This window comes from Ovis aries, chromosome 25, assembly GCF_016772045.2.
Source record: "Ovis aries strain OAR_USU_Benz2616 breed Rambouillet chromosome 25, ARS-UI_Ramb_v3.0, whole genome shotgun sequence".
NCBI classification, from domain to species: Eukaryota; Metazoa; Chordata; class Mammalia; order Artiodactyla; family Bovidae; genus Ovis; species Ovis aries.
Window position 1 is genome coordinate 41,868,840 of NC_056078.1, and position 27,985 is coordinate 41,896,824.

The 27,985-nt window shown below is 50.6% G+C and overlaps 1 protein-coding gene across 8 annotated transcripts in view; it reads right to left on the reverse strand.

The window, feature by feature from the left end:
* ARHGAP22 (Rho GTPase activating protein 22) overlaps positions 1-27,985 on the reverse strand; it is a 192,379-nt gene that overhangs the window by 75,182 nt on the left and 89,212 nt on the right. Inside the window, exon 1 of one of the 8 annotated variants that reach the window (XM_060406505.1) lies at positions 15,438-27,981. The exons of the other annotated variants lie outside the window; for them this stretch is intronic. Within the exon in view, the coding sequence (XP_060262488.1) occupies positions 15,438-15,489 (52 nt within the window). The 5' untranslated portion in view covers positions 15,490-27,981. Of the gene's footprint in view, positions 1-15,437; positions 27,982-27,985 lie in introns of those variants that run through there. 8 annotated transcript variants of the gene reach the window in all.

Genomic DNA, 27,985 nt, shown 5'->3' on the forward strand with positions numbered 1-27,985 from the left:
GAATGGCTGTGCTTGGGACAGCGGCCAGCCCCAGGGAAGGGCTGCAGTCTCCAGCCCAAGAGGAACTCCAGTGGGGAGAAGGTCCTGTGTGTGCCTGATCTCAGAGAGGAAGCTGGCTGGGTGTTGTGGCCTGACTGAAGCTACAAAGGAGAAGCTTCTGGGTTGAGACTACCCTTTGACTTTTTCCAAAGTGAATGTGACTCGGGAGTATCCAGCCCTTTCATCCCAAGTTTCGTCAGTAAAGGGCAAATGCCGCTTTTCATTTCACTCTCGTCTGAGCGTTCTCCACTGCCAGTCATAAAAGTGAATACCTGGCTTGGAGCTGTGTGGCACCAAAATGAAACTGTGCGTGTGAGGACGGCAGACTCTGGTGCCAGACAGCCTGAGGTGGGTTCTCAGTTCTGAGTGGCCTGGGGCAAGGGCCTCTATGCCTGTTTCCTCATCTCTACAGGAGACTTGTTCCAAACGAACTCGTTCCAGTGAACCGGTTCCAAATTGGGAAAGGAGTACATTAAGGCTGTATACTGTCACCCTGCTTATTTAACTTACATGCAGAGTACATCATGAGAAACGCTGGGCTGGAGGAAGCACAAGCTGGAAGCAAGATTGCTGGGAGAAATATCGATAACCTCAGATACGCAGATGATACCACCCTTATGGCAGAAAGCAACGAAGAACTAAAGAGCCTCTTGATGAAACTGAAAGAGGAGAGTGAAAAAGTTGGCGTAAAACTCAACATTCAGAAAACTAAGATCATGGCATCTGGTCCCATCACTTCATGGCAAATAGATGGGAAAACAGTGACAGACTTTATTTTGTTGGGCCCCCAAATCACTGCAGATGGTGACTGCAGCCATGAAATTAAAAGATGCTTGCTCCTTGGAAGAAAAGCTATGACCAACCTGGGAAGCATATTAAAAAGCAGAGACATTACTTTGGCAACAAAGGTCCGTCTAGTCAAAGCTATGGTTTTTCTAGTGGTTATGTATGGATGTCAGAGTTGGGACTGTGAAGAAAGCTGAACGCCAAAGAATTGATGCTTTTGAACTGTGGTGTTACAGAAGACTCTTGAGAGTCCCTTGGACAGCAAGGAGATCAAACCAGTCCATCCTAAAGGAAATCAGTCCTGAATATTCATTGGAGGGACTGAGGCTGAAGCTGAAACTCCAATACTTTGGCCACCTGATGTGAAGAACTGATTCACTGGAAAAGACCCTGATGCTGGGAAAGAGTGAAGGCAGGCATAGAAGGGGACGACTGAGGATGAGATGGTTGGATGGCATCACCAACTCGGTGGACATGACTTTGAGCAAGCTCCGGGAGTTGGTGATGGACAGTGAGGCCTGGCGAGTTGCAGTCTATGGGGTCGCAAAGAGTCAGACACAACTGAGCGACTGAACTGAACTGAACTGAGCCTTGTAAAAGAATCCACTTGAGGATTTTGGTGAGCACGAAATGAATTCTTATGTACAAAGCACTTAGGATAGTGTTTGGCACACAGTGAGTGCTATGTGGACTATCATTGCTTTCATTTCAACAAAACAACACTAGCCTCATCATTTTTTAGAGTCTTACCCTAAGCCTTAAGACAAATAATAATCATTTCCATGACTGAACATTTTTCTGTGTGCAAGCAGCCTCATATACACAGACTAATTTAAATTTTCCCTTGACACAATCTGGTGAGGTTGCTGGTATCCCAATTTACAGACAAAGGTATCCCTCTTTGGCTCAGAGAAGTAACTTGTCCCCAAGGCTGCAAGGACAGTAGAAGGAAGAGCCAGAATTCAGCACCAGGTCCGTCCAACTCCCAGATGCAAGAGTTACAACATTTCACACTACCCACTTGGCACCAAGCCCTCAGGCCCCTTAACTCACCCCCAAGTCATCACTTGGCATCCAGGTAAAGGTGAGGTAAGACAGGTAAGACCTGAACCAGAGAAGAGCTAAGGACCTACCCACATACCCTGGTATGAAATAACATCTTAGAAAGTCCTATCCTGGGACATTGTTACAATTGGACAACTCCCCAGAAAAGCCCCATTTACAAAGCATTGTCATTATTTGACCTCACTCTGTGGAAAAACCCTATCTCCAGGGCATCTGTCAAAAGAAATCGGTAGCAATTCTTTAATATTACAGCTGCCTAAAACTGATACTAATTTGGGCAAATAAGTTCTAGCGAAAAAGAAGTTATGGGGAAGGGGAAATATACTGGGGGCTCTGAAGAACTCTGGCATTTTTCTGGATGCCTGCAAGGCCGTGCACATGTATAGATCTGTGTCCATGAGCAGCAAAGACTGGGGAGGTCTCCAGTCTCTGATCTCTGGCCAACTTTAGGTCCCTGAGCAAGTAGGAAGTAGAGATTAAGCCACAGTCACAAACTACCTAAGAACCGAAGGTGTGCCCCAACACACATACACACACACACACGTAGCAAAAAGTAGAAGACTTATTGGTTAAAGGCATGTAATGGTATCTCCGACAAATCATTAGCTGACCACTAAGCTAATCAAGGAAAGGCTTCCACGGCTGTATACTACAGATTTATAAATTCGGTCCAGGCAAGTCACTAAACAGCTACAACAATAACAACAAGCGCAGGGGAGGGAAGGGAATCTAACTTGCAGAGCTGACACATTATATTATTTACAGTGTCCACTTCTCAACAGAAGATTGTAACATGCATAAGGAAAGAATGAAATGAGGTCTATACACGAGGGGAAACAAGTGGTCAATAGAGACTACTCTCGACTCAGATGTTAGATTTCTTAGGCAAAGATTTCAAATTGGCTATTAAAAATATGTTCAAAGAAATCATGTCTAAAGCACTAAAGGGAGGTACGAAAATGATATCTCACCAAATAGAGAATGTAAATAAAGATTCAAATAGAAAATTTGAAGTTTAAAAGAACAATAAGTAGCAGGGACAATTTACTATAGAGACTCAACAGCATATGTGAGCTGGCAGAAGAATCAGTAAGCTTGAAGATAAGTCAGCTGTGATTATGCAATATGAGGAGTAAAAGAAAGAAAAGATGACGGCACATGAACAGCGCCTCTGAGACTGGTGGGATATCACCAAGCATACCAAGACACACACAGTGGGAGCCTCAGAAGGAAAAGAAAGGGGTAGACAGGTATTTGAAGGAGTAATGGTCAAAAGCTTCCCAAGTCTGTTGAATAACGTTGATCCAAGAATTTCAATGAATTCCAAGTCTGATCAACTCAAAGAGATTCATACCAGACATATCAGAGTGAAGCTATCTACAGACAGAATCTTAAAAGAAGCAGAATGAGTCATCACATACAAAGAATTCTCAACAACAGGTAACATCTTATCAAAAACCATGGAAACCAGAAAGCAGTGGGACGACATTTTCCAAACACTGAAAGAAAAGAGACCGTCAACCAAGAATCCTATACCTATCAAAACCATCTTCAAAATGGAGAAGAAATTAAAGCCATTCCAAGATAAACAGAAACTGAGAGGATTCAATTCTCTGTTGTAGCACATAAGTAGTACAGGAAATCCAAAGGTGAAACAAAAGGACATTGGATAATCACTTGGATCTACATGAAGAAATAAAGAATATCAATAAAAGTAACTATGATTAAATATAAAAGACAGTGTACATGTATTTTTTGGTAGCTCTCTTCTTCTATCTGATCAAAGGAAAACTGGATTAATTACAGAACTGTGTTGATGGACTTATAATGCATAAAGATATAGTAAGTATTGACAATAATGGCAGGAGGGAGAGGGAACAGAGCTACATCAGACCAAAGTTTCTGTATACCACTGAAGTTAATGTAGTATTCAGTTCAGTTCAGTTCAGTTCAGTCGCCCAGTTGTGTCCGACTCTTTGCAACCCCATGAATCACAGCGCGCCAGGCCTCCCTGTCCATCACCATCTCCCGGAGTTCACTCAGACTCACGTCCATCGAGTCATTGATGCCATCCAGCCATCTCATCCTCTGTCATCCCCTTCTCCTCCTGCCCCCAATCCCTCCCAGAATCAGAGTCTTTTCCAATGAGTCAACTCTTCTCATGAGGTGGCCAAAGTACTGGAGTTTCAGCTTTAGCATCATTCCGTCCAAAGAAATCCCAGGGCTGACTCCTTCAGAATGGACTGGTTGGATCTCCTTGCAGTCCAAGGGACTCTCAAGAGTCTTCTCCAACACCACAGTTCAAAAGCATCAATTCTTCGGCGCTCAGCCTTCTTCACAGTCCAACTCTCACATCCATACATGGCCACAGGAAAAACCATAGCCTTGACTAGACGGACCTTAGTCGGCAAAGCAATGTCTCTGCTTTTCAATATGCTGTCTAGGTTGGTCATAACTTTTCTTCCAAGGAGTTAAGTGTCTTTTAATTTCATGGCTGCAATCACCATCTGCAGTGATTTTGGAGCCCCCCCAAAATAAAGTCTGACACTGTTTCCACTGTTTCCCCATCTATTTCCCATGAAGTGATGGGACCGGATGCCATGATCTTCGTTTTCTGAATGTTGAGCTTTAAGCTAACTTTTTCACTCTCCTCTTTCACTTTCAAGAGGCTTTTTAGTTCCTCTTCACTTTCTGCCATAAGGGTGGTGTCATCTGCATATCTGAGGTTATTAATATTTCTCCCGGCAATCTTGATTCCAGCCTGTTCTTCTTACAGCCCAGCATTTCTCATGATGTACTCTGCATAGAAGTTAAATAAGCCAGGTGACAATATACAGCCTTGATGTACTCCTTTTCCTATTTGGAACCAGTCTGTTGTTCCATGTCCAGTTCTAACTGTTGCTTCCTGACATGAATGCAAGTTTCTCAAGAGGCAGGTCAGGTGGTCTGGTATTCCCAACTCTGTCAGAATTTTCCACAGTTGATTGTGATCCACACAGTTAAAGGCTTTGGCATAGTCAATAAAGCAGAAAATAGATGTTTTTCTGGAACTCTCTTGCTTTTTCGACAATCCAGCGGATGTTGGCAATTTGATCTCTGGTTCCTCTGCCTTTTCTAAAACCAGTTTGAACATCTGGAAGTTCACAGTTCACCTATTGCTGAAGCCTGGCTTGGAGAATTTTGAGCATGACTTTACTAGTGTGTGAGATGAGTGCAATTGTGCGGTAGTTTGAGCATTCTTTGGCATTGCCTTTGTTTGGGATTGGAATGAAAACAGACCTTTTCCAGTCCTGTGGCCACTGCTGAGTTCTCCAAATCTGCTGGCATATTGAGTGCAGCACTTCCACAGTATCATCTTTCAGGATCTGAAATAGCTCAACTGGAATTCCATCACCTCCTCTAGCTTTGTTTGTAGTGATGCTTTCTAAGGCCCTCTTGACTTCACATTCCAGGATGTCTGGCTCTAGATGAGTGATCACACCATCGTGATTGTCTGGGTCATGAAGATCTTTTTTGTACAGTTCTTCTGTGTATTCTTGCCACCTCTTCTTAATATCTTCTGTTTCTGTTAGGTCCAGACCATTTCTGTCCTTTTACTCTGTACTAAACTGATTTAAACTAAAAGACTAATTGTAATCCCCAGAAGAGTAAGAAAATAACTTTTAAAATACTGTAAAGAAACAATAAGGAAATCAAAGCAGTACATAGAAAATATCTATTTAATGCAAAAGTAGGCAGTAATGAAAGTACAGAAGCACAAAAAAAGATGTCACATAGAAAATAAATAGCAAAATGGCTGGCATTAATCCACACTGTCAGTAATTACATTAAATGTAAATGTATCAAGTACTCCAACAAAAAATAAAGAATAACAGAATGGATTTAAAAATCAAACTATATACTGTCTATAGTAAACACATTTAGATTTTAAAACACAAGTAAACAGAAAGTGAAATGATGGAAAAAGATATGCCATACAAACAATACCCAAGGAGAGCTCCAAATATTGAACAAAACAGACTTTAAGACAAAAATGTTACTGGAGACAAACAAGAAGATTTCATGATGAAAAAAGGCTGATCCAGCATGAAAGCATAATAATTATAAACACACACGCCTAAACAACAGAGCTCCATAATTTATGAAGGAGAAACAGAATTGAAGTAAGATTCAGTAATAATAGTTGGAAGCTTCAGTTCTCCATTTTCAATAGTGGGCAGAGCAACCAGGCAGCAACTCAGTAAAGAAACAGACACCTGACCAGGATGAGTAACCAAGGAGGCCGGGCTTGCAGCTCTCCACCCAGCACGTGCAGAGCACACATCCTTCTCAAGCGCACGGGGAACGCGCTCTAGGACAGACCACATGCTGAATCACGACGCAAGCCTCAAACATTCAAAAGGGTTGAATGGAACAAAACATGAAAGAGTACTCGATGATGATGGAGCGTGGAGTACAGGCAATAGAGGAGTGAATGAAAAGTCAACAAGAAGGGCCTGGAGGGTGCGTGAATATGTGGAGACCACACAACTCACTCTTAAGTAAGAAGAAGTAACCACAGAAATTTAGAAACCATTTTGAAATGAATGGAGATGAAAACACAACACAGCGAAACCTATGGCGTCCAACACGCTTAGAGAGAAAGGCACCGCTGTAAACGTCCACATCAGAAAGCAACGAAGGTGTCAAATCAAAAACCCATGAAGCTAGAAAAAGAACCGACAGAGAGAGTTTCACCCTCTATGAAACTAGAAAGAGAACAAACCAAGCTCAAGTCAAACAAGCAGAAGGAAATACTGAAGATTGGAAATAAGTAAAACAAAGACGAGAAAAACAGAGAAAATCAATAAAACAAAAGTGTGGTTCTCGGAAAAGATGACCCTATCCAACAAAATTTAACTAGACTGACCAAGACAAAGTGAGCAAGACTTAAATTTCTAAAACCAAGGATGAAAAGGGCCAACCTTATAGAGATAAAAAAGATTACAAGGGAATAATATGAACAATCTTATGCCAACAAATTAGACAGCTTAGATGAAAAGAAAAACTCCTAGAAAGATATAAGTATCAAAACTGATTTAAGAAGAAACTGAAAATCTAAACAAACCTTTAACATAAGACTAAGTTAATAATTTAAACATCCCCCCAAATGTTTCAATAATGACTTCTACTAATCATTTAAAGGATGAATATCAGGTAGTTTCACTGGTGAATTCTACCAAACACTTCAAATGTTAATACCAATTATTCACAAGCCCTTCCAAAAAGCACAAGAGGAGCAAATGATTCCCAATTCCAGTATTCCTCTGATATTGATAACAAAAACAGAGACACAGCAGAAAAAAAAAATAACTATAGACCAACGTTCCTTGTGAATACAGATATGAAAATACTCAATAAAACAGTAGCAAAATACAAGCTAAATGCTCACCAGTTGACGAGTGGATAAACCAAATATGGCATAATCACACTACGGACTGGTGGTTCAGTGCCAAAGAATCCACCTGTCAATGCAGGAGACACAGGTTGGATTTCTGGGTTGGGAAGATCCCCTGGAGGAGGAAATGGCAACCCACTCCAGTATTCTTGTCTGAAAAAACCTCACGCACGGAGGAGCCTCGTGGGCTACAGTCCATGGCGTCGCAGAGTCGGACTCCACTGAGCGAATGATCACACACGCACGGACTATACCCAGCCATAAAAAGGAATGAAGTAGTGGTAAGACGCTGCAACGCAGCTGAACCTTGAGAAGATCATGCTAAGTTAAAGACGCCAATCACAAAAGGCCATATATTGTCCAAAGGTGTGCTGTTAAGTGGTTGCCAGGGGCTGCAGGATAAGCAGGAGGGCTGTCTTAGGAATGGGAAGTGACTGCTAATGGGCAAGGGGTTTCTTTCTGGGGCAATAAAACTGCTCAAAAACCGGATTATGGTGATGGTTGCATAACTCTAGATATATTAAAAAATATATAGAGCTTTGCATGCTAAATAAATGCATTCTATGATATTTGAAATATATCTCAAAAAAGATGTTTAAAAGAGTCAGGTGATGGGTGTTTGGAGGAAGAGCCCAGCAAAAGGTCTAATTCAGGCAGGGTGCGCATGAGCTACATAGCTGGGTTGGGGCAGGTGTGATAAGGAGAACTATTTAGGGGTTCACTTTACTTGGATGCTCCCCATTTGGGGTCCAGGATTCCTGAAAGAGCATCCCTTTATGGTGCAAGAACCTACAAACAAAGAGGATGGGAATACATACATCAGGCTTTTTTTTTTTTTTTGCCCTCTCCCTCCAGGAATTTAGGACTCGAGCTCTCTGGGAGGCTTGCTGCCCTAATGGCCAAGGTCAAGCACTTCAAGCCCCTCCAGGACTGGCTCCTCTCCAGGTCATAAGTCCACCCTCCAACCCCAGTAACAGCCGTGTTGCCCGTGGCTGTGTGCTGGTTAAACAGACCTGCTCATAAACTCTGACCGCTGACTGTCCTTGCCATCTCTCCTTCACCCCTAGATGAGTGCTGGCTGAGCCCCTCTCCAAGCAGGTAGGAAAAGGCATTTGACCTTCTTGCGCCCCATTGCTAAGAGCACAGAGCAGTTCCAAGTTTCCTCAAAAAATCCTCTAAGGTTCAAGCTGAGAGGGACCTTGGAGATCACCCAGTTTTTCCTCCTTCCCTCTTTGAAGATGAGGAAACTGAGGCTCGGAGTGGTAACTCAGTTTGAGAAGGGTAGTACTAGGGTTGTCGTCCAGCCTTCTGACAACCCTAGAGGTTGGCATGCCTGTGGCCATTTACAGGTGAAGATGCAGAGGCCCAGAGAGGTGAGAAGTGGCCTGGGGTACTTGGCTGGGAAATGGCACCAAATAGTCCACCAGAACCTGCTTCCCTTTTTGAGAAACCCACAGGCCTGCTACCCCAGGACATCGGAATGGGGAAGAGGTAACGAATGGGGACACTTCTTGGAAAGCAACTGTGACCCCTGCAAGCCCTGAGCTACAGATTAGGAGGCCTCCAGGCTCTGGGCTTCAAGCACAATTCTGCAGCGCGAGGCTGGAACATTCTGACATACCCAACCCCCCTCACATCCATCCTCTTCAGCTCATCACATCCTTAAGGTCGAGCGAGGCTGCAGGGCTCTCTCGCCTGGGTTCTGCCAGCCCTCCCAGAGGAGAGAAAAGACAGAGCCTGTCCTGCCTTCCCACCAGGGGGCTTCACTTGGTGAAGGGACAGGTTCTGCAAACTGACACGCAAATACTTACTGTGATAGGTGTTCTAGAGGAAAGGAAGGGATGGTATGTGAGCAAATGCCAGGGGTCAGAGAGGGCCTCCCAGGAAAACGTGACACTGAGCTCACAGTGGGTGCCACTGGAGTCCCTTGAGCGTTTCTGAGCAAGGGGCAACGGGACCCGGAGGGCCGCTGGAGCAGGTGCTGGCTGCAGCTGGAGGACGGACTGGAATGGGGAGAGTCCAAGCAGAAAGACCGGGAGACCACTCTAGTGGTTGGGCGGCAGGCTGGTGGCTGGACCCGGGGAGCTGGCACGGAGACAAGTAGAGAACCTCAGACGGATTTTGGAAATGGAACTGGCAGAACCTGGCGTGGGCAGATTTGAGGAGGAAAACGGGAGTGTTTAGGTCTAGCCTGATCAGCTTTGGCCACTCTCTAGGCCAGGAGACCACCAGTGGAAGCGTCAAGTGAGTCTGGTGCTCAAAGAGAGGCCTGAGCGGAATACTCACTGTGGTTCTGAGAAGGCTGCCAGCAAGAGGGCCGAGCGGATGGGGGCAGAAGTGAGCCCAACAGCATCTGCTTGTGCAGGAGCCTGGAGCAGCGGCAGAGAAGGAGCGGCTGGGAAGCTGCCCTGCTGGGGGAGCCTCGACCTGACCCACCTCCGCAGGCCTGGGAAGCCCTTCCCTAGGATGGCTGTTGCTCTGGCTGCTTGTCCTGAGACAACTCGGGCATCAGCCCTCCCAGAGCACGCAGGCCTGCTGCTCGCCCCACGTCTCTTCTCAGCCAGTAGCATCACCTTCTGCTGCCTGGGTCTCTGCTTCGTCAGGCTGTGAACACAGTGAGGGTGGATGCTGTACCCTCCCTAGCTCTTTATCTTCATGCCAGGCACTAGGCCTGGTGTGGAGCGAGTGCCGCAAGTGATCGTTAAATGAACTGCCCGAGGCTGCCTATTTAGCAATCTTGGAAGAGTTTGTGGGAAATGGAACCGTCTCAAGAAAGTGGGCTCACAGGTTGTACAGACGTTTATGGAGGAGGACCAGTTCTATCACCCCCAACGCTGGGATGGCAGTCCCTCCCTCCAGGTCAGCAAGGGGCACCTCTGCCCAGCTTGAACTCTGCTCAGCCGCAGCATTCCTGCCCCGCCCGCTGGCCTCTGTGCCCTGGCCACCAGACAGCCAGACACATCCTTGGAGATCAGGAAACGGACAAGGAGTCCATGTCAACGCCTCACTCTCGCTCGGAGAGCTACACCAGGTGGGGCTGGACTCTCCCCGGCGGGCTGCCCCCGGGACCCTGGGTGTCAGGAGACGGAAGCAGGCGCAGGTGAGCACAGCTGTCTCCCTGTTCCTGCCGCACCCACTGCTCTCCTGCCAGCTTCTCCGCCAAGTGCAGGGCCAGACCACAGAGGCGACAAGGCGACTGTCAGCTGGCGGCACAGACCCGCGCCAACCAGGCACTAGGCAGAATGAAACGGACTGGGCTCGTGGGGCAGGGCTTCAGAGCCGCTTCCAGGTGCGGGCCACCTTCCTAGGGCGTGACTGAAGGCATCGTGAGAAGGCTCGGTGTCTGCAGGGGCCAGGGAGGCCCAGGCTATGTGGCGGGGGGAGGTTGGAAAGGTGCTGGGGAGGGGTGTCAGGCAACAGCAGCAAGGCTAAGAAGCTGGGCTTTCTTTTGTAGGCACTGTGAGGCCAAAACGCAGCGTGAGGAGGGACGTGAGGTGGCAGGGGCCAGGCACAGGCTTGGGCAGGGGACTAGAGGACGCAGGGATGCCCTTGGGATGACCTGAGAAAGCCAGTGCAGTGGAGACGATGGGGGTCGGCACAAGCAGTTCAGTGGCCTTGGGGGCGGGGATGCGGTCACAGCCCTGGGCAGGATCTCAGGAGCTGTCAGCCTTCGGTCACCGGAAATGACCCTGGGCAGGGCTGAGAGCCAGGAAACCGGGAGAAGGGGCTCCAGCCGGGGCTCTGGATCTGCAGGCTGGGAGGTGGGCACTGCACAGGTGAGGGGCAGAGGACCTGGGGTCCCTTTCCTTAAAGGCGATCACAGCCACTGGGACCTGGGGTGAGATGTGTGGGAGAGACTCACTGCGGAGTCAGAGGGCGAAACAGGATTCACAGCCAAGCTTGGCGAATGGGTGGGCGAACAGCCGGCCAGGAGAGGGACGAAGGCCCAGGCAGGCACAGGCCGGGAGGAGGGGCGCGGGGCAGGCTCTCGGCGCTTGGAGTCATGGTGCTGTTCTCTAGGTCCAGCACTAGCGTGGGGTTGCAGGTAAGTGCAGGAGGGCAGAACGAGGCAGGGCCAGCAAACCGTTCCCGGGGGGGCGTGGTGGTGGCCGAGGGAAAGAGAGGGGGGCTGGGCCTCTGGAGCACCTCAGGGAAAGAGGCTTACACACAAAAGTGTCCTGACAGAGATGGAGGGCGGGCTCACAGGCCGACAGAAGGAGTCAGTGGAAGGAGGCGTGAGGGTGCTGGGGACAGAAGACGCAACGGGGGCAAGGTTCCCGAAGACAGGAGGGCGCCCAGCGCTGGGCCAGCGGGAAATGTGGCGGGCAGAGCAGCAGTGGGGGCGGCCAGCAGGCCTCCAAGGCCTCAGGACCCCGTCTGCCCTCGCCCCTCCCCAGCCTTGGGCAACAGCTGCCTCAGCGCTGCTCCAAGCCCTGGCCTTGGGTCCCAGTGCAGAGCTGAAGAAAATGAAGCCTGCCACCACACAGACCCACCACAGAGCTCAATACAGCAGAAGCATCTAGAGATGTCGTCCAAAAACAGTGACATGAGATGATGTCCTGAGAGTTCAGAGCAAGCTTGTTCACCCCTGCTTACTGAAGTCTACGGGGTTGCTGCAAGTCGGACATAACTGAGTGGCTTCGCTTTCTCTTTTCACTTTCATGCATTGGAGAAGGAAATGGCAACCCACTCCAGCGTTCTTGCCTGGAGAATCCCAGGGATGGGGGAGCCTGGTGGGCTGCCGTCTATGGGGTCGCACAGAGTCGGACACGACTGAAGCGACTTAGCAGCAGCAGCAACCCTTCTCTGCAATGCAGACCCTGCTCGCTGACGATTGGGCTTCTGCAGAAGCACCAGGGACCAAGGACTGCTCCAATTGTATATGGAGAGATGTATGACAGAGGCTTTGCAGAGAGACACAGAGAATTCACAGCCAAACTCAGCGTATGCGTAGGAGATTAGCCGGCCAGGGGAGGTAAGAACGACCAGTCAGGCACAGTTCGGGAGGAGGGGCGCGAAGTATGATAGCATCTGCATATGACAGTGAACAGATTTATATTGTGGCACATTGTGCCCCCAAAAGTGTCTACAGTAATCCCTCCCCAGGTCCAGGATGCCCCCCACCCCCGCAACTCCACCACCAGCAGGAGCGAAGGTGTCCTCTGGAGAGAGTGCCAGGCTTTGGATTTTAAACACATTAAGCCCAGATCCACTACGGTGATTCTGGCACGTGCTATATTTTTGCCGCCCTCTTTATGCAATTCACTACTTGAGCCTGCCGATTTTATCAAGCACACTCCTGCTCAGAGACAACATGGTCAAATATCCCGCTGTAAAAGTCTGATTCAGAAATATCCAAGAATGAAATCGATAACAACATCTGTTGTCTTGGGGAAATGTATACCAATGACTAATGGATTCTCTTTTGATCTTAAAGTAAAAACACACACTTTTCTAGTCTGGAAAGTCAGAAAGCTTCTTCACAGGTAGCTTGTAACAGCTACACAACACGCACACACCTACATACACACCCCCTTAAAACAGATGGACTGGGTCCCCGCTATGGCAACTGAATCACAGGCCGAAGAAGGGTTTCTCAAGGTGTGTACAAAGATACAGATGCCACGAGATGCTCTGCAGAAGGCAGGTTCCCTGGGCAAAGGTTTGAAGACCGTGTCTGTTAACATTCTCCACCTGATTTGGAGATGCACATTTGCACCAATTAATATGTGGAAAGTTTTTGAAGTCTTGCAGGGAAAAGCCTCCCAAAGTTTAATAACTCATGATTTCTAAGGTTGCGACCAAAGAAACCTTGCTCCCCTGTTTATAGTAGAACCCATTTGGAACAACGATCCAAACTGTCTCCTGCCCAGCCAGACGGGTCACATGGGTCCAAATTTGTTAAATGAGGCAACAACATTTAAACATTTGGAGATTTTTACATTAAAAAACCACATGTTGGGACTCCCCTATGGTCCAGGGGCTAAGACTCCGCGTTCCCCGTGCACGAGGCCCGGGTTCGATGCCCTGGTCAGGGAACTAGCCCCCACGTGGCGCATGGAAAGACCCCACATGCTGCAACAGGGATGCAAGATTCCGCACCTCGACCAAGAGCCAGTGCAGCCAGACGGATACCTTCCTTACAAAAGCCACAAATGTCTCCGTTTCCGGGCCCCCCTTCCTGCCTGCCAGTGGCTGCCTGTCTTCTCTGGACAGGGCAGGTGCACTCTGGCACCCTTGTGCTGCCCTGCCCCTCCCACTCTAGGACTGTCCAGCTTTGCTGCTTTAGGCGGGCTTCAGGACTTTGTGAGTGATTCACACTGGGTCCCTGCTCCCAGGCTGCACCGGCCAGCTCTGTCTTAGGATGGGTTGGGAGGATGAGAGCAAAGTGGGAAACACACTTGCACCAGGCCTGTTTCTCACACGGACTGTGCAACCTGGGGTCCATAGTCCCAGAAGACAGCCCCAGAAGCAGACCCTCTTACTGCTCCCTTCTGGGGTTACTAGTTGAGTAAGTACCTTCCCTAACCCAGCCCTGGCAAATCCACCTTTGCTTCTAGGATTTAAGCTCCACCTCCCAACAGGATTTACTGAGAAGTGGTCCAGAAAGACCAAAGCTGCTCTAGGCCCCTATTGAAATCCTTGCTGCTCTGCTCTGGGCTCTGGGCTCTGGCCTGACCTCAGTCAGCAGGAGCCAGACCCTGCCCTCTGAATCCTACGAATCCTACGGAGGCGCTGGTTACTGCAGCAGCCAAGATACACTTGTCCTCCATCTATTCCTTCCAAACACAAACTAACTTTGATTTTCTCGTTAAAATCAAAGTTAGGAAAACTGTTGCTCTAGGGCAATGAGGACCATGAAACTCGTCTTATTTCATTTGAGCTGCACAAAAGCCCAACCACAGATATTATCTTATGGCCAGATTAACTGGGCTCTTTCTCCCTTTGCTCTATATGATGTTTACGTGTAGGGCCCTATTTGGTTTTGTTATATTTACTTCTCATGTTAAAAACGACCTCAAACTCTTTGTGAACAAACCAATACATTTGTGCCATCTTTATCATCACCTGGACAAGAGTTCTTCAAGCTGCTTGACATATTCCAACCTTTCTTTATCAGGATCCAGAATATACTTTTCAAAGAACCAGAACCTGGAGCCCATCTGGTAAAGCCGGCACCCACCTTATAGTTTACAGACAAGACTTTCCAGACTCACCTTGTCACGCCAGTCACTTAGGGAAGCCCTTAAACACACAGCCTTGCAGACCCCTCCCCAGAGCCTATCCAGGAAGTAGGTCAGAGTGAGGCTAGGCAATCTGCATGTTTAATAAGCGAGGGACAGGTGGGTTTTAGGTTCCCACGAGCTTGGGAGGCGCTGCGGTAAAGGGTTGCATTATCTTGTTTCTGGCAATCAACAGGGATAGTTTCAGCCAGTCAAGGGTTAAGTTAGAAGGGCCACTGCCCAAAGGAGGCCGGACCTCCGCAGCCGCCAACGTCCTCGGCGCGTTTCTCGGCTTGGAACCCTCTCCAAGCCCGCTGCGTTCCACAAGCAGCTCCCCGCGACTTTTGGAAAACTCTGAGTCAGGGCCCTTGGGTCCAAGTTTGTGACAGAGGCGGGCGAGGAGAATGAATGGCCCCGCTCCGAGGCGGTTAAGCCGCAGAGGCGGCGACGGGAGCAAACCAGGCTCTCTGCAAAGGACCTGCGGGCGGGGCCGGGAGCCAAGGGCTCCGCCGACCCAGCCTTGGACTTGGCGGACCAGCAGCCGGCGCTCACCGTCCGCGCCGGACCCCTTAGGGCGGGCTTTCCCCTCCTCTCGGCTCCCTTTCTACCCCGGGATGGGACCCTAACCTCCAGCCGGGCTCCGCCGAGCAAGAGGAGCCTCTGGAAGCGCACTCCAAAGTTCGGACACCGGGGGAAAGTTGCAGCCACATCTGAGCCCTTTCCACGGCGGAAGCAGGTGTCGGGCGGCCCGGGAGAATCCTGTGGACGAATCCCCGAGGCGGGCCCGGGCAGCTTCCAGTGGCTGCAGGAGGGAACCGGCGGCGCGCGCCCCTCGCCTGGGCGCCTAAGTCCCGAGTCCGCGGCGCACGTGCACGCCCGGGAGTTACCTTTGGGCGCTCGCAGGTGTCCCCTCCAGTCTTTGCAGCAACACAGCCCCATAGCCGCCGCCTGCGCCCGCGGCTCAGCTTCGCTGCCTGGCGCGCCGCCTGCTGCCCGCACCCCCGGAGCAGGGTGGCCGATGTCCGGCTGGCGGACGGTGCCCAGCCCGGCACGGGGCCACAGACCCGGCCGCTCCGTCTCCCTTACGCTCCGTGCCGGTCCCGCTCCGCGGTATCCCGGCCTCCGGGCAGACCCTGCTAATCAATAGGAGAATGCGCAGATCGCGCCAGCCGCGGGGCCGCCCGCTTTTATCTCCGCGCGCCGGGGCGGCCCCTACGCCGGCTCCCTGCCCTCGCGGGCGCCCTCCCCACGGCCCGTTACTCTCCCGGGGCGCCGGGCTGTGCGCTCGCGAGGGGCCGCCAGGGGGTGCTGTGCGAGCCGGCGCGGCCTGCGGCTCCCTCCTCTACCCGCAGGGAACCCGGGACGGGTGGTGGGCGATGCAGGCAGACCGGAAGGAAAGGTCCCCTCGCGCTGCAAGGGCGGCGCCAGCCCTCCCCCAGCATCCTCCGAGAGGTCATCTCGTGGTGACTTGGGACGTGTCTACAAGGGCCACCCTGCTCTCGGGTTCCCAGCTCGCCTGCACTCTATAACTGAGGAATTGAAGCTTCTCCCAAACCTGGCTGGGCTATCCATGGACTGTGACTCTGGATAAGTCACTTCCCCTCTGAGACCGGTCTCCTGAGCACAAATTAAAGGTTTGATGGTGTCAAGTTACTCAAACACTCTGTGCTCAGTTTCCTCATCTATCAGATAGGAAAAATAATAGAAATGCTTCGAGGGATCCTTGCGAAGATTTAATGCATAATCGTTAAAATGCTCTAGGACACATCTGGCGTTTTGTGAAGTGCTATGTAAGTGGGATGGAGAAGGAAACGGCAACCCGCTCCAGTATTCTTGCCTGGAGAATTCCCTGGACAGAGAAGCCCAGTGGGCTACAGTCCATGGAGTCGCAAAGAGTGGGCAAGTGGCACTCGTAAGTGGGCACTATCATCAAGTGTTGGTGAGGGCTTGCTTGGTGCCATCACCCTGGAAGGTAACACTCGACGTGCACATTAAAACTAAAAATGCTCAGACCCTGGGACCAAGCAAGAAATCAGCCCACACTCTCAAGATAACCTATACCAGGCTTTTCACTGCAGCCCTGTTTGTAACTGCAAAAAATTGCAACCAAAAAGATGTTCGTCAGTAAAGGGATGATCAAATACACTGGCATTTCCATAAATGCTATCAAGGGAAGGAGCTGCAGCTGGATGTTGAAGATCTATGGATTCGTAGTCCTTACGTAAAACACACACCCTCAGAACATTATTCCACTGTACAGCGCCCATTCCATGCCAGGCACTGCTCTAGACACTTGGGCCAGGAAAAATACTTGGGAAGAAAACAAAATAATCAAGTGGTTCCCTCCAGGGAAAGAGCCAAGAGATGGGAACGGACTGAAAGTGGGTGTCAAGGGAATCTGGCATTCTTATGGTGGTCTAATTTTTTAAAAGGAAGGCGTATTCATATATTATTGTAGAGTTGAAGTCAAATGAGAAGAATTATCTGGCACAGAGACGGATTCTTAATATTAGATTCCCTCTCACCCATCCAGTTCCTAGGTTCTGTTCCTGCCCCTGAAACAGGGCTATGGTCAACCTCTGATGGCCTCTGCTCGACTGGGATTTTCTCCTTCCCTCCCTACCTCATCCCATCTTGAGAAAATAGACACAGCCTGGAAGAGAGCAGTGGCAAGGCCAGGCCCAAGGCAGAGGCTGCCTAGAGCATGGAGCAGAAGAATTAATTGTTGGGGGCGGGGGGAGGCAAGGGAAGAGAGGAAAGAATGACTTGGAATAGGGGAGAGGTTTTCCCAGGAGTTAAGTCTCATTCAAAGAAGAGATTAACAGCAGTGGGACAGATTTCTGCCTCCCTCTCTAACTCTCCAGAAAGACCCGGGTGAGGCTTCTTCAGGGAGAGAGGAGCGCTGTCCTGCACTAGATCCGGAAAGAAAGATGTTTTCATTTCATGACATGAAGGCGGGGGTTACAAAGAGGGAGTAACTGAGAAAAAACAGAGAGACCTGACTTCTGGTTGTTGCCAAGTCATTTTAAACAGTTTTAGCACCAGGCAAGATCACTTAGTCACAGCGGGCTTAATGAGGCCCCAGGAATTCCAAGCTAGAGCTTCCTGCATTCAGGGAGAGCATGTGCGGGGAGCGAGCCCCCGGGTGATTGTCCAACAGCCAAGTACTACATTTGGAAAGCAAGATTTAAAAGAAAACATCACAGCAGCCATTGTGGGCTGCTTGTTTATCTTTCTAAGAGGAAGTAGCAAAGCAGGATCATTTCGAATGAACCTATTATAGAGGGTCAGCATCCCCATTGAACCGTTCAAATATATTTTGGGATACTCAACTTTTCAAATATATTTTGGGATACTCAACTTTTCAAAGTGGCTTTAAATATCAACTCCCAGGACAGTTTATGAGACAGAACGCAAGGCAAGAGTTTATAATATTACTGCCTTTGGTTTCACACACTTTTATTGTCCTGATTATATACTGTCTTTTTATAGTTTTCTAGTTGTGTGTCTATTTCTCAAGCGGGAAGGAAAATAACATTAACAATGTGTTTAACTATGTGTTTTCCACCAGGCAACTCATATGTGCTATTATCTCAATTAATCACAGGACTACCCCATAAGGCACCATTAGATTCAATTTACTGAGGAAGAAACGAAAGTTCAGGAAGGTAAACAGACTTGCCCAAGACCAATGAAATGACAAGTGTCAGAATCAGGATGGATGGATGGATGGATGGGTAGATAGACAGGTGGGTGGGTTGAGTAGGTGAATGAGTGGATAGATGGATGAGTGGGTGAGCGGGTGGGTAGGTGGGTAGGTTGGTGGGTGGGGGGGAGGTGGATGGGTGAGGGGGTGGGGGGGGGGGGGGGGGGGTAGGCTGGTGGGTGAGGGGGGTGGATGGGTGAGGGGTGGATGGGTGGGGGGAGGTGGATGGGGGGAGGTGGATGGGTGGGGTGGGTGGGTGGGGTGGGTGGGTGGGTGGGTGAGTGGGTGGGTGGGTGGATAGATAAATTGGAGAATGGCATTTACCCCACCAGGCATAGAGTCATGGGTTGCAATTGCAAAAGCATGTACTGAGCACAGAATTCACCTGAAAAATTAAACTCTGAACAAAGCCCCTGAATTGATAATGACCCCAGACCATCTTGAACTGAGTCAAAACCTCAGGATCACTCGGTGCTCCAAGGCTCCAGCCAAGCTCAAGCCACCAGACTCCAGAAAACTGAGCAGGGAGCTGGGCCCTGAGACATATTCCTAAGTTGCAAGGCCAACATCCGAGACGCCATGGGAAAGCAGAGCCTGAACCAGGGGGTGGGCATCCAGCGAGGACGATGGGCTCTGGGAGGAGGGCTGGACACCAGCTTTGCAGGACGACGATTCTGCGGGGCTACCCCTACCCACCCAGGCCTCCACTTCCTGCTGCTTTAGTCAATTTCTCTGAAAGACTCAAAGTTTGGTGGTGAGAATATGGGTTTATTTTTAAGGAGGCTGCTGCTGCTGCTGGAATCTTGGCCCTCTAGAACCTGACTGTCAGATGTGTGCAGGCCATTCAAGAACTTACTTAGGAGACTCAGTGCCTGGCCTTTCTGCCCCTCTGCAGGAGGGTGGTTTCCCCTCCCAGCTCATACCCAAGGTAACCCCAGGGTGCCATCTCAAGATGGGGGCTCAGCCCTGGGCAGCTCAGGGCAGAGCAGCAATGGGGACATGGCATCGCCATCGTGGACGTGGCTTTGTAGGGCTACTGTGATCATTCTTTCATTCATTTATTCACCCAGGTACCAAATGATGGCTGAGCACAGCTGAACGCCCGAGCAGAGCCCAGGCCTGAGCTCTGGGGGTGCCAGGAGGACCCCTGGGGGCTCCGGGGGAGACAGTGCCCAGTCTACACAGGGTGGTCAGAGAGGCTCTCCAGAGGAGCGGTCTCTGAGATGAGAGCTGAGATGCGATGAGGAGTCTAGCACCTTGGGGGTGGCGTGGGAATGGTCCTCCAATGAGCAAGCAGTGTTATCACATGAAGAAACAGGGCATTTAGGGTATGATGCGGTCTGTGATTCTGACTGATCAGCCTGGTGCTGGAGTGAAGGGGGGACGAGAAGGGCGAGACCAGAGCAGGGAGAAAGCCGGCATAAGGCAGACGAGAGATGCAGAGGAGACGGAGATCAAGCTGAGCTGTATACTAGCAAGGTAGCCCCCAGCAATGCACACCCCCAGACCTCACACCCTGTGTGCCCCTGTCTCCTGGAATCTGGGCCGCCCCACGGCTTGCCTTAACTAACAAGGTGACAGGAGTAAGTGGCCCTGGGCCAGCCCTGGGCCTAAATTCTAAGAAGCTTGCTAGCTTCCACCGTTGTCGTCCAGGGAGAGCAGTGGGACTCTCCTGATCCTGCCACGCTCCGGGAAGCTGGACCCAACCAGGTCAGGCTACGCGAGTGGGGCCACTCTGGAGGCGCGTCCTCCAACTGACACAAGTGGAGCAGAGGCGAGCTCTCCGTGCCGAGCCCTGCCCACGCTGTAGAACAAGAGCAAATAAACATTTAAGTCACTAAGGTTGGGGGTAGTTTATGAGGCACTAACACAATGAGACCTGGGGGCTGGGGGTGAAACAGCATCCTGATGGCCAACGCTGCCTGGCTAAGAGCACGGCAGTCCACGGAAATTCAGAGCAGTCCCGTGTGTCCCCTACCGTCATCATTTCCACGTTACAGAGGAGAGCTGAGGCGCAGGGAGGTGAGGTAACTCCACAGCTGATTAGTGGCCGAGCTGGGATCAGAAACCAGCCTGTCTTGTTTTGGAGCCTCTGTTCTTAACTCTATGGTAGATATTTTAAAGGGAGAAGGAGCAGAGTTGGGACGCAGGCCCCACAGGTCTAAGGCATGTCCATAGGCGAGACTTATGGTGAAAAAGGTAGCCCTTGGGGAGTGCTGGAGGGCATCAGAGGGCATCCGTCAGTCAGGCCGTGTGAGGCTCACTGCTGTCTTAGCTTTCCAGGGTAATGTCTGTTCCCTGGTGGCCTCCCTGATAGCTCAGTTGGTAAAGAAACCGCCTGCAATACAAGAGACCTGGGTTCGATCCCTCGGTTGGGAAGATCCCCCGGAGAAAGGAAAGGTACCCTCTCCAGGACTCTGGCCTGGAGATTTCCATGGACTATATTGTCCATGCGGTCACAAAGAGTCGGACATGACTGAGCGGCTTTTTCACTTTCACTGTTAGCCTTGACACCTGATCAGAGGGGGCTTCCTGAAGATAAAAGCACTTTGTACAATGCTTATTACAAATCTGCCCCTACGGCTGGCGGTATCTCATTTAATTTTCACAGCAGCCTCATGATGGTGACATGTCATAACGCTCACTTTAGAGGTGAGAAGATGGACACCTGCCCAGGTTATATGAGCTCTCAAAGTCACAGAGCTGGAGGGTGGGAGAGCCTGTCCTTGAATCTGGGCAGACTGACCACCACAGGACACCTTTTAACAGCCAGCCCCCTGCCTCCGGCTTTTTGGCCTGTGTTCCCCTCTCTCATCTTCTCCTCCTATCATGGTTCTGATCTGATAGGAATTTGGCCCAAATCCAATGTGCATATGCCATCTCACGGATGTTGTGGAATTGGAAGGGACTTCATCCATTCTAATACAGCCTTCTCATTACCATGGGAAATGAGAAGTCCAGAGATGCTAGGTCCACTCCTCATAAGCATTTCTTCAGGGCCTATGATGTGCCGGGCACTAAAGCTGAATTAGTGGCAAGTCAGGGCTTTCCCCATTCAGCCTCAGTTTTTGCTTTGAAACAGATGTAGAAATATGATAAGCAGAAAACAGGCCTCCCCTACAATCTCTCAAAATAAATGTTGTGTGCTATTACCTCAGTACATGGAAGCCAACTGATTTGGATTTAACTATGGATGCTTTCAAGTTGTGGTGCTGGAAAAGACTCTTGAGAGTCCCTTGGGCTGCAAGGAGGTCAAGCCAGTCAATCCTAAAGGAAATCAACCCTGAATACTCATTGGAAGGACTAATGCTGAAGCTGAAACTCCAATACTTTGGCCACCTGATGAGAAGAGCTGACTCACTGGGAAAAACCCTGATGCTGGGAAAGATTGAAGGCAAAACGAGAAGAGGGCAGCAGAGGATGAGATGGTTGGACAGCATCACCGATTCAATGGACATGAACTTGGGCAAACTCCAGGAGAGGGTGAGGGACGGAGGCCTGGCACGCTGTAGTCCGTGAGGTCACAAACAGTCCAAGTGACTTAGCAACTGAACAACAGCAGCGATTAGGTTAAACATGTTAACTAACTCCCTCCGATACCCCCATTATCCCTCATCAACAGCACTGGTGTTATTCACCTTACAGACTCATTGTTCTGGGTTCTTTTCTTTCTTTAATGAAGAATGTCATTCTGGGGAAGACAGAGTTTATTTGAAGCAAGCCCACTCTGCTTTGTGCTAGAAAAGGCTGTGGATTCCATATGGATTGGTATGTCTTTTCCTTTCTCTTAATGAGACTTAAGTCCGTTTCTCTTCTTCCTTTGGCTACCAGGATGCTCAGGGAAATTTTAAAGTTCAATTTTGGCAAGTATGAAGGCCCCACAGTAGGTTTTCACGTTTATGTTTTTGTTTCCTGATTTTACTTTTCTACTTTTATTTGCATTTTCTCAGGTCCTTAATTTATAAATTTATTACTATTTTGTTACTTCATTTCAAGTGTTCTCATTAGAAGCCATTTCAAAGCCTTTGTGGAATAACATGAGTATAAGTTAATAAGTGAAAGTAATACACTGCAGCCATGAAATTAAAAGACGCTTACTCCTTGGAAGAAAAGTTATGACCAACCTAGACAGCATATTCAAAAGCAGAGCCCTTACTTTGCCGACTAAGGTCCATCTAGTCAAGGCTATGGTTTTCCAGTAGTCATGAATGGATGTGAGAGTTGGACTGTGAAGAAGGCTGAGCACCGAAGAATTGATGCTTTTGACCTGTGGTGTTGGAGAAGACTCTTGAGAGTCCCTTGGGCTGCAAGGAGGTCCAACCAGTCCATTCTGAAGGAGTCAGCCCTGGGATTTCTTTGGAAGGAATGATGCTAAAGCTGAAACTCCAGTACTTTGGCCACCTCATGAGAAGAGTTGACTCATTGGAAAAGACTCTGATGCTGGGAGGGATTGGGGGCAGGAGGAGAAGGGGACGACAGAGGATGAGATGGCTAGATGGCATCACGGACTCGATGGACGTGAGTCTGAGTGAACTCCGGGAATTGGTGATTGGCAGGGAGGCCTGGCATGCTGCGATTCATGGGGTTGCAAAGAGTCGGACACGACTGAGCAACTGAACTGAACTGAACTGAATACATTCTATTTTAAACAAGGAATTGATAAACTTTTTTTAAGGGGCAGATGGTAAATGTATTTAAACTTTGCCACGTTATCTCCATAGCAGCTACTCAACTCTGCCCTGATAGCATGAAATCAGTCATGGACAATACAGAAACACATGGGTGTGGCTGTGTTTCAATAAAACTTTATTTACAAAGGCAGGTGGTGAGCCATATTTGGCCCATGGGCTTTATGCAGTTTGCCCTCTGTTCAGAAGAATTTTAGAGCACTGGGAAGTTGTTTCCTTTTGACGTGGGAAGTACTTGGCTTAGAAAAAAAGTGAATTCCCATCTCTAAGAGGTGGGGATTCTGTCCAAGATGTCTAGTTTCCGCTTCTGGGTGACAGATTAGGGAAATGCAGCTGCACAAACTGTCTGGACAGCTGCTCTCAGGAGAGGCCCGCAGTGCCCAGGAAGGGCCAGTGTCTGACACGGTGGGATTTGAAGTCTGCCAGCCAGAGCCTATCCTCCTGCACATTTGCTGTGCCCAGCGCTCAGGGAGGAGGGGGCCCTGAGGGCAGGGCCCCAGAGCTCCATGGCCAGCTGGTTCCCCAGCTCTGGCCAATGGGCCTTCAGCTGCTGCAGACGTTGTTCATGGAAGGAATGTGTCTGCAGCTCCAAATTCTCACAGAGAAAGACAAGGGGCATGGTTGGGGAGAAATTCCTGGGCTACATTTTTCTTGCTGTTCATGTGGCCTGAAGCCATTGAACTTGGCCAGACTGCCCAAGAGGAATTTTACAAAGCTCATTGTCTTTCCCGGAGTCTCACCCGCAGCCCTGCTCCCACCTGCTCTTTCTGCTTTTCTTTCTTTACTCCCCCAGCCTCAGGAGAAATGCAGCATGGGAAAGAGCAGGAGCCCACAGACATGGTCCTGGGGGCTTTTGTTTCCTGTCCAGGTAGACCAGCTGCAGCAGCCGCTGCAGGGAGCAGGGGCCGGGGGGCACTTTCTGGCGGCTGTGATGGCGTCAGACCTTTCCATGGGCTACGGCGCAGAGGTGGTCTCAGCTGCTTCACCAGGAGTCACCAAGTGGGATACTTCCTTCAGTAATAAGAGCCACATGAATTGAGCACCTGCTGTGTGCTAAGCACTGAGCATTCTACATATGTTAAGCCATACTCCACCAGAACACTATTAAAACTCCCATTTTACTGATGGGGAAACTGAGGCACAGAACTGCTAAGTGATTTACGTGGGATCCCACAGCTAGTAAGTGGAAGAGACAGGATTTGAACTGAGGAGCCTCAGTTCAATCCCCTCAGCTCGTCATTCCATAACAGATACTGCCCTGTAGCCATTACAGATAATGGCTAGTCTCCACAGTATTAGCAAAAATCCAGCTGACAAAGCATTTGCATAGGTGGGGTCTGTGCACCTTTGAAGACTCCCAGTATCCCCGCTCGCCCCTCTGCCATAAGCATGGCCCACCTGCCATTTGGTCCGCTTAGCTTGGGGCGGGGCGCTGTGACCTGGGGGTCTGTGCACCTTTGAAGACTCCCAGTATCCCCGCTCGCCCCTCTGCCATGAGCATGGCCCACCTGCTGTTCGGCCCGCTTAGCTCGGGGCGGGGCGCTGTGACCTGGGGGTTAGCCAGTCCCCCTGTGCAGGCACCGCTGCTGCTGCAGATACTGACTGTACAAGGGAGCGACCGCAGTTACCTGGTGACGCTCTGAATGCTTGCAGCGCACCAGCCCCAAGGACTGGTGATTTGAACACACTGTATGTCATAGACACAACCCTTAGACTGAGTGTAGAAAGCCCCATGTTAGAGGCAAGGAAACCGCAGGTTAATCAGAAATTGATGCTGGCCAACATTACGCAACAACCACAAGTCTCAGAGTCTTAACCCTATAAACAGACACTTTTGTGCTGGGGTTACCGCGTCAAGTAGGTCAGCGTGAAGTGCGGGAATGAACCAGAGGGCTCCGCTCCAGGCAGTCACGCAGGCACTCAGGCTCCTTCCAGGACCCCAAGTCCTCCCCCTGGATCCTGTCTATCAGAGGAGGAAGGAGGGAACACGGAGCTCTCAGGGGATTTTACGGGCTGCGAGCAGACTGCACCCAGACTCCCACCCACATTCCACTGTCCAGAGTTCAGTCATGTGACCTGTCTTACTGCGGGGGAGGCTGAAAAGCTGCATGGCCATGGGAAAATGAGTTTGACTGCCACCCTGGGGCTCAAAGAGGTGAGGTACCTTGAGGGGCAGCTGGGCCATTTGGTGCTCGAGCCTGTGTTTGGCCTCTGTAGTGCCTTGACTGAAACGGAATTGAACTCCACCCTTCAAAGACCCTCAGTCTTTCAGTGGGGCACTGGATGGGGCTGAAGGTGCTGAAGGGCTGTGAGGATTAACTGAGGCATTGAGAGAAGAGATCATCGGAGTGAGTACGTGCCCCGCAGACTTCCCTGTCATGGTGCAGAACTGTAGCCAGGACTGCTGGGCAAGGGGAGGGGAGATGGTAGGGCTGGACTGGGAGAATCTCAGCGCAGAGGAGAGAAGTGGGGTGACCCTGTCCACAGAGGGGTTCAAGTACTTCTGGTCGCTGCTGCCACCTAGCCGTGGAAAGAGGAAGGGCAGCACAGCCTGGCTTCCCGATTCTGCTTCCGGTGGGTAAGTTCCCAGGCCACTTCTGTCCCATCCTGACGACCATCAGGTTTCTTAGCAGAAGCTGGCCTTGGCGATGTGTCTAAAGCATAGGTGCCAGGATGGGTGAAGCCCCTGTTTCCCAAGATTTTGCTGTGGAAATAGCAACTTCTCCAGGGTGTTCTGCTCAGGCCTCAGCATTCCCCTCAATTGGAGGACTCCCCGCCTGCTAAGGCAGGACCCCTAGGGTATACTCGGTGGATAAAGAATCTGCCTGCAATGCAGGAGACACGGGAGGCACGGGTTCGGTTCCTGGGTTGAGAAGACATCCTGCAGAAGGAAATGGCAACCCAGTCCAGCATTCTTGACTGACAAATCCCATGGACGGGGGGCCTGCCAGGCTCCAGTCCAAAGGGCCACAAAGAGTTGGAACTGACTAAAGGCCAAGCACCAGGGTGTGACTATGGCTTTTCTTGCCGAGTGCTACCACAGGGCTGCCCCTGGACGGTGGGCATGGGGCAGGCCCCTCCCAAGCAGGCCTTGGTGGTGGCAATGAGATTATAGCTGTGTGGGAATGGATTGCTGGGCATCACGGAAATATCCCCAAGGGGGTATAGAGCGTCTGCAAGTCTCTCCAGGGACACACAGCACCTCTGTAACATGACCCGCATGGGGAGAGAGTGCAGAAGCTAGCGTATTCTGCTCTGTCAGATCACACACAGACACAATTTCCAGGGCAAGTTGGCCTCAGATAACCTGATCAGACCAGCTCTAGTATCAAGGACCACCATTTTCATCTCCCTGGTTACAGTCCCAGGGGGAGCTCACTAACACCAAAGTCTCTGTTTCCATAGCAGCAGCATCCTTCCCACAGCCAGGCCTTAGTGCACTCAACAGGTCTCCTGACCACCAAACCGCAAGAAGCACTCTTCAGACTATGGACTCCAACCCAATAAGGGGTCATGAAATCAACTCAAGGGGTCTTGGCCTGTAGGTTTAAAACCGAGATAGACACACAGAGTGCAAAGTGCCAGCTGCACGGCATACGGAAACAGTGCTGTCCCGTGAGAGCCTTGCTTCCTGTGTGCCTGCGCTCTCACAGGTGGGATGTAATGGTTCTCGTTGTAATAAAAACAAATGTGAAAACACAGTGGTGAGGTAGCCATCTCATTCCTTCCAGAAAGCCTGGGCTCTTTGTGTAACTTAGTCCACACATTTCTCTTCCGCCCCATTTCTCCCCACGGATCCCACTTCTGAGGCATGCCAAAGAAGCGCAGGATTTTTGCCAAAAGCCACTTAAGATAGAAAACAGGACCCACCACTACTGGGCACAAAAGGGCCCCGGTCGAGCACTGATCCCAGGACACTGGGTGCCTACTTGTCTTGTATTTGCATCTCTAAGAAGGCCACTTAAGTGACCCTTCACAGAACAAAGAAGGACAGCTTCTCTCAATTTAAAAGAAAAGAAAACCCGCCAGGCTGCACATTCCTTCCTTGGAGGCTCCTGCGCAGCGGGCTGGTCTGACAGCACCTGGTCCTGACCCATCTGGTGGGTTGCTCGTTCCCTCTCCAGCATCATTCCTGAGGCAGCTATTTGTGGAGAGCCACTCTGTGCCAGACACGGGAAACCACAGACCCGAGCCCCCTGCCCGACTCAGCCCGGCCTGCGTGCGTGCGTGTGTGTGAGTGCGTGTGTGTGTGAGTGCGTGTGTGTGTGAGTGTGTATGTTTGTGTGAGAGAGAGATGAAGACAGCGGCTCCTAGAGCACGGCACCGCCCGCTGCAGGTGTGTTCCGGGGCCCACCTGCTCCAGCACTGCCGTGGGCGGTCAGAAAAGGCCCAGCTCTCCAGGATGCCCAGATTCTCATCGCTCCTGCCGGGGGTGGGAGGGCTGGGTGATGTACCGCTGCAGCCCGCATCCCTGCCAACGCCCATCGGGGTCATCTCTGTCACCACCCAATGAGGCTCAGGAGATGAGGTGACTGTTCAAGGCCAGTGCACAGCTGGGAAGGAGCCATTCCTCTCCCGGGAGTCCTCTGGGGCTCCTGGGGCTCTGCTCTTCCCACTGGACCGCTGGCACCATTTGGAAGTGACCAGGCAGTGCCACAGGTAGAGCAAATGATGGGCCATAGCTGGGGCAGCAGGCTGCTCAGAGGGAGGGGCTGTGCAGGAGGATGGGGGACCCTCCAGGCACGAGGGGAGGGAGATGAGGCGGGCCTTCGGGGGTGGGGGCCTTAAGAACATAGGCTGAACTCTCCTGGCCAGTGAAAGTCCTGCTGCCAAACCATTGCTCTGGCCACCTCGCTCCTAACTGCATGGCTGTCCCAGTTTGCCAGGGCTACTGTCAACAGTTAGCACTAACTGGGTGGTTTACAACAACAGAAGTCTGTTCCCTTAGCGTTCGGGAGGCTGGAAGTCCACAGTGGAGGGGCTGGCAGGGCCGTGCTCCCCGCTGCAGGCCCTGGGGAAGGCTGTCCGAGCCTCCCTGCTA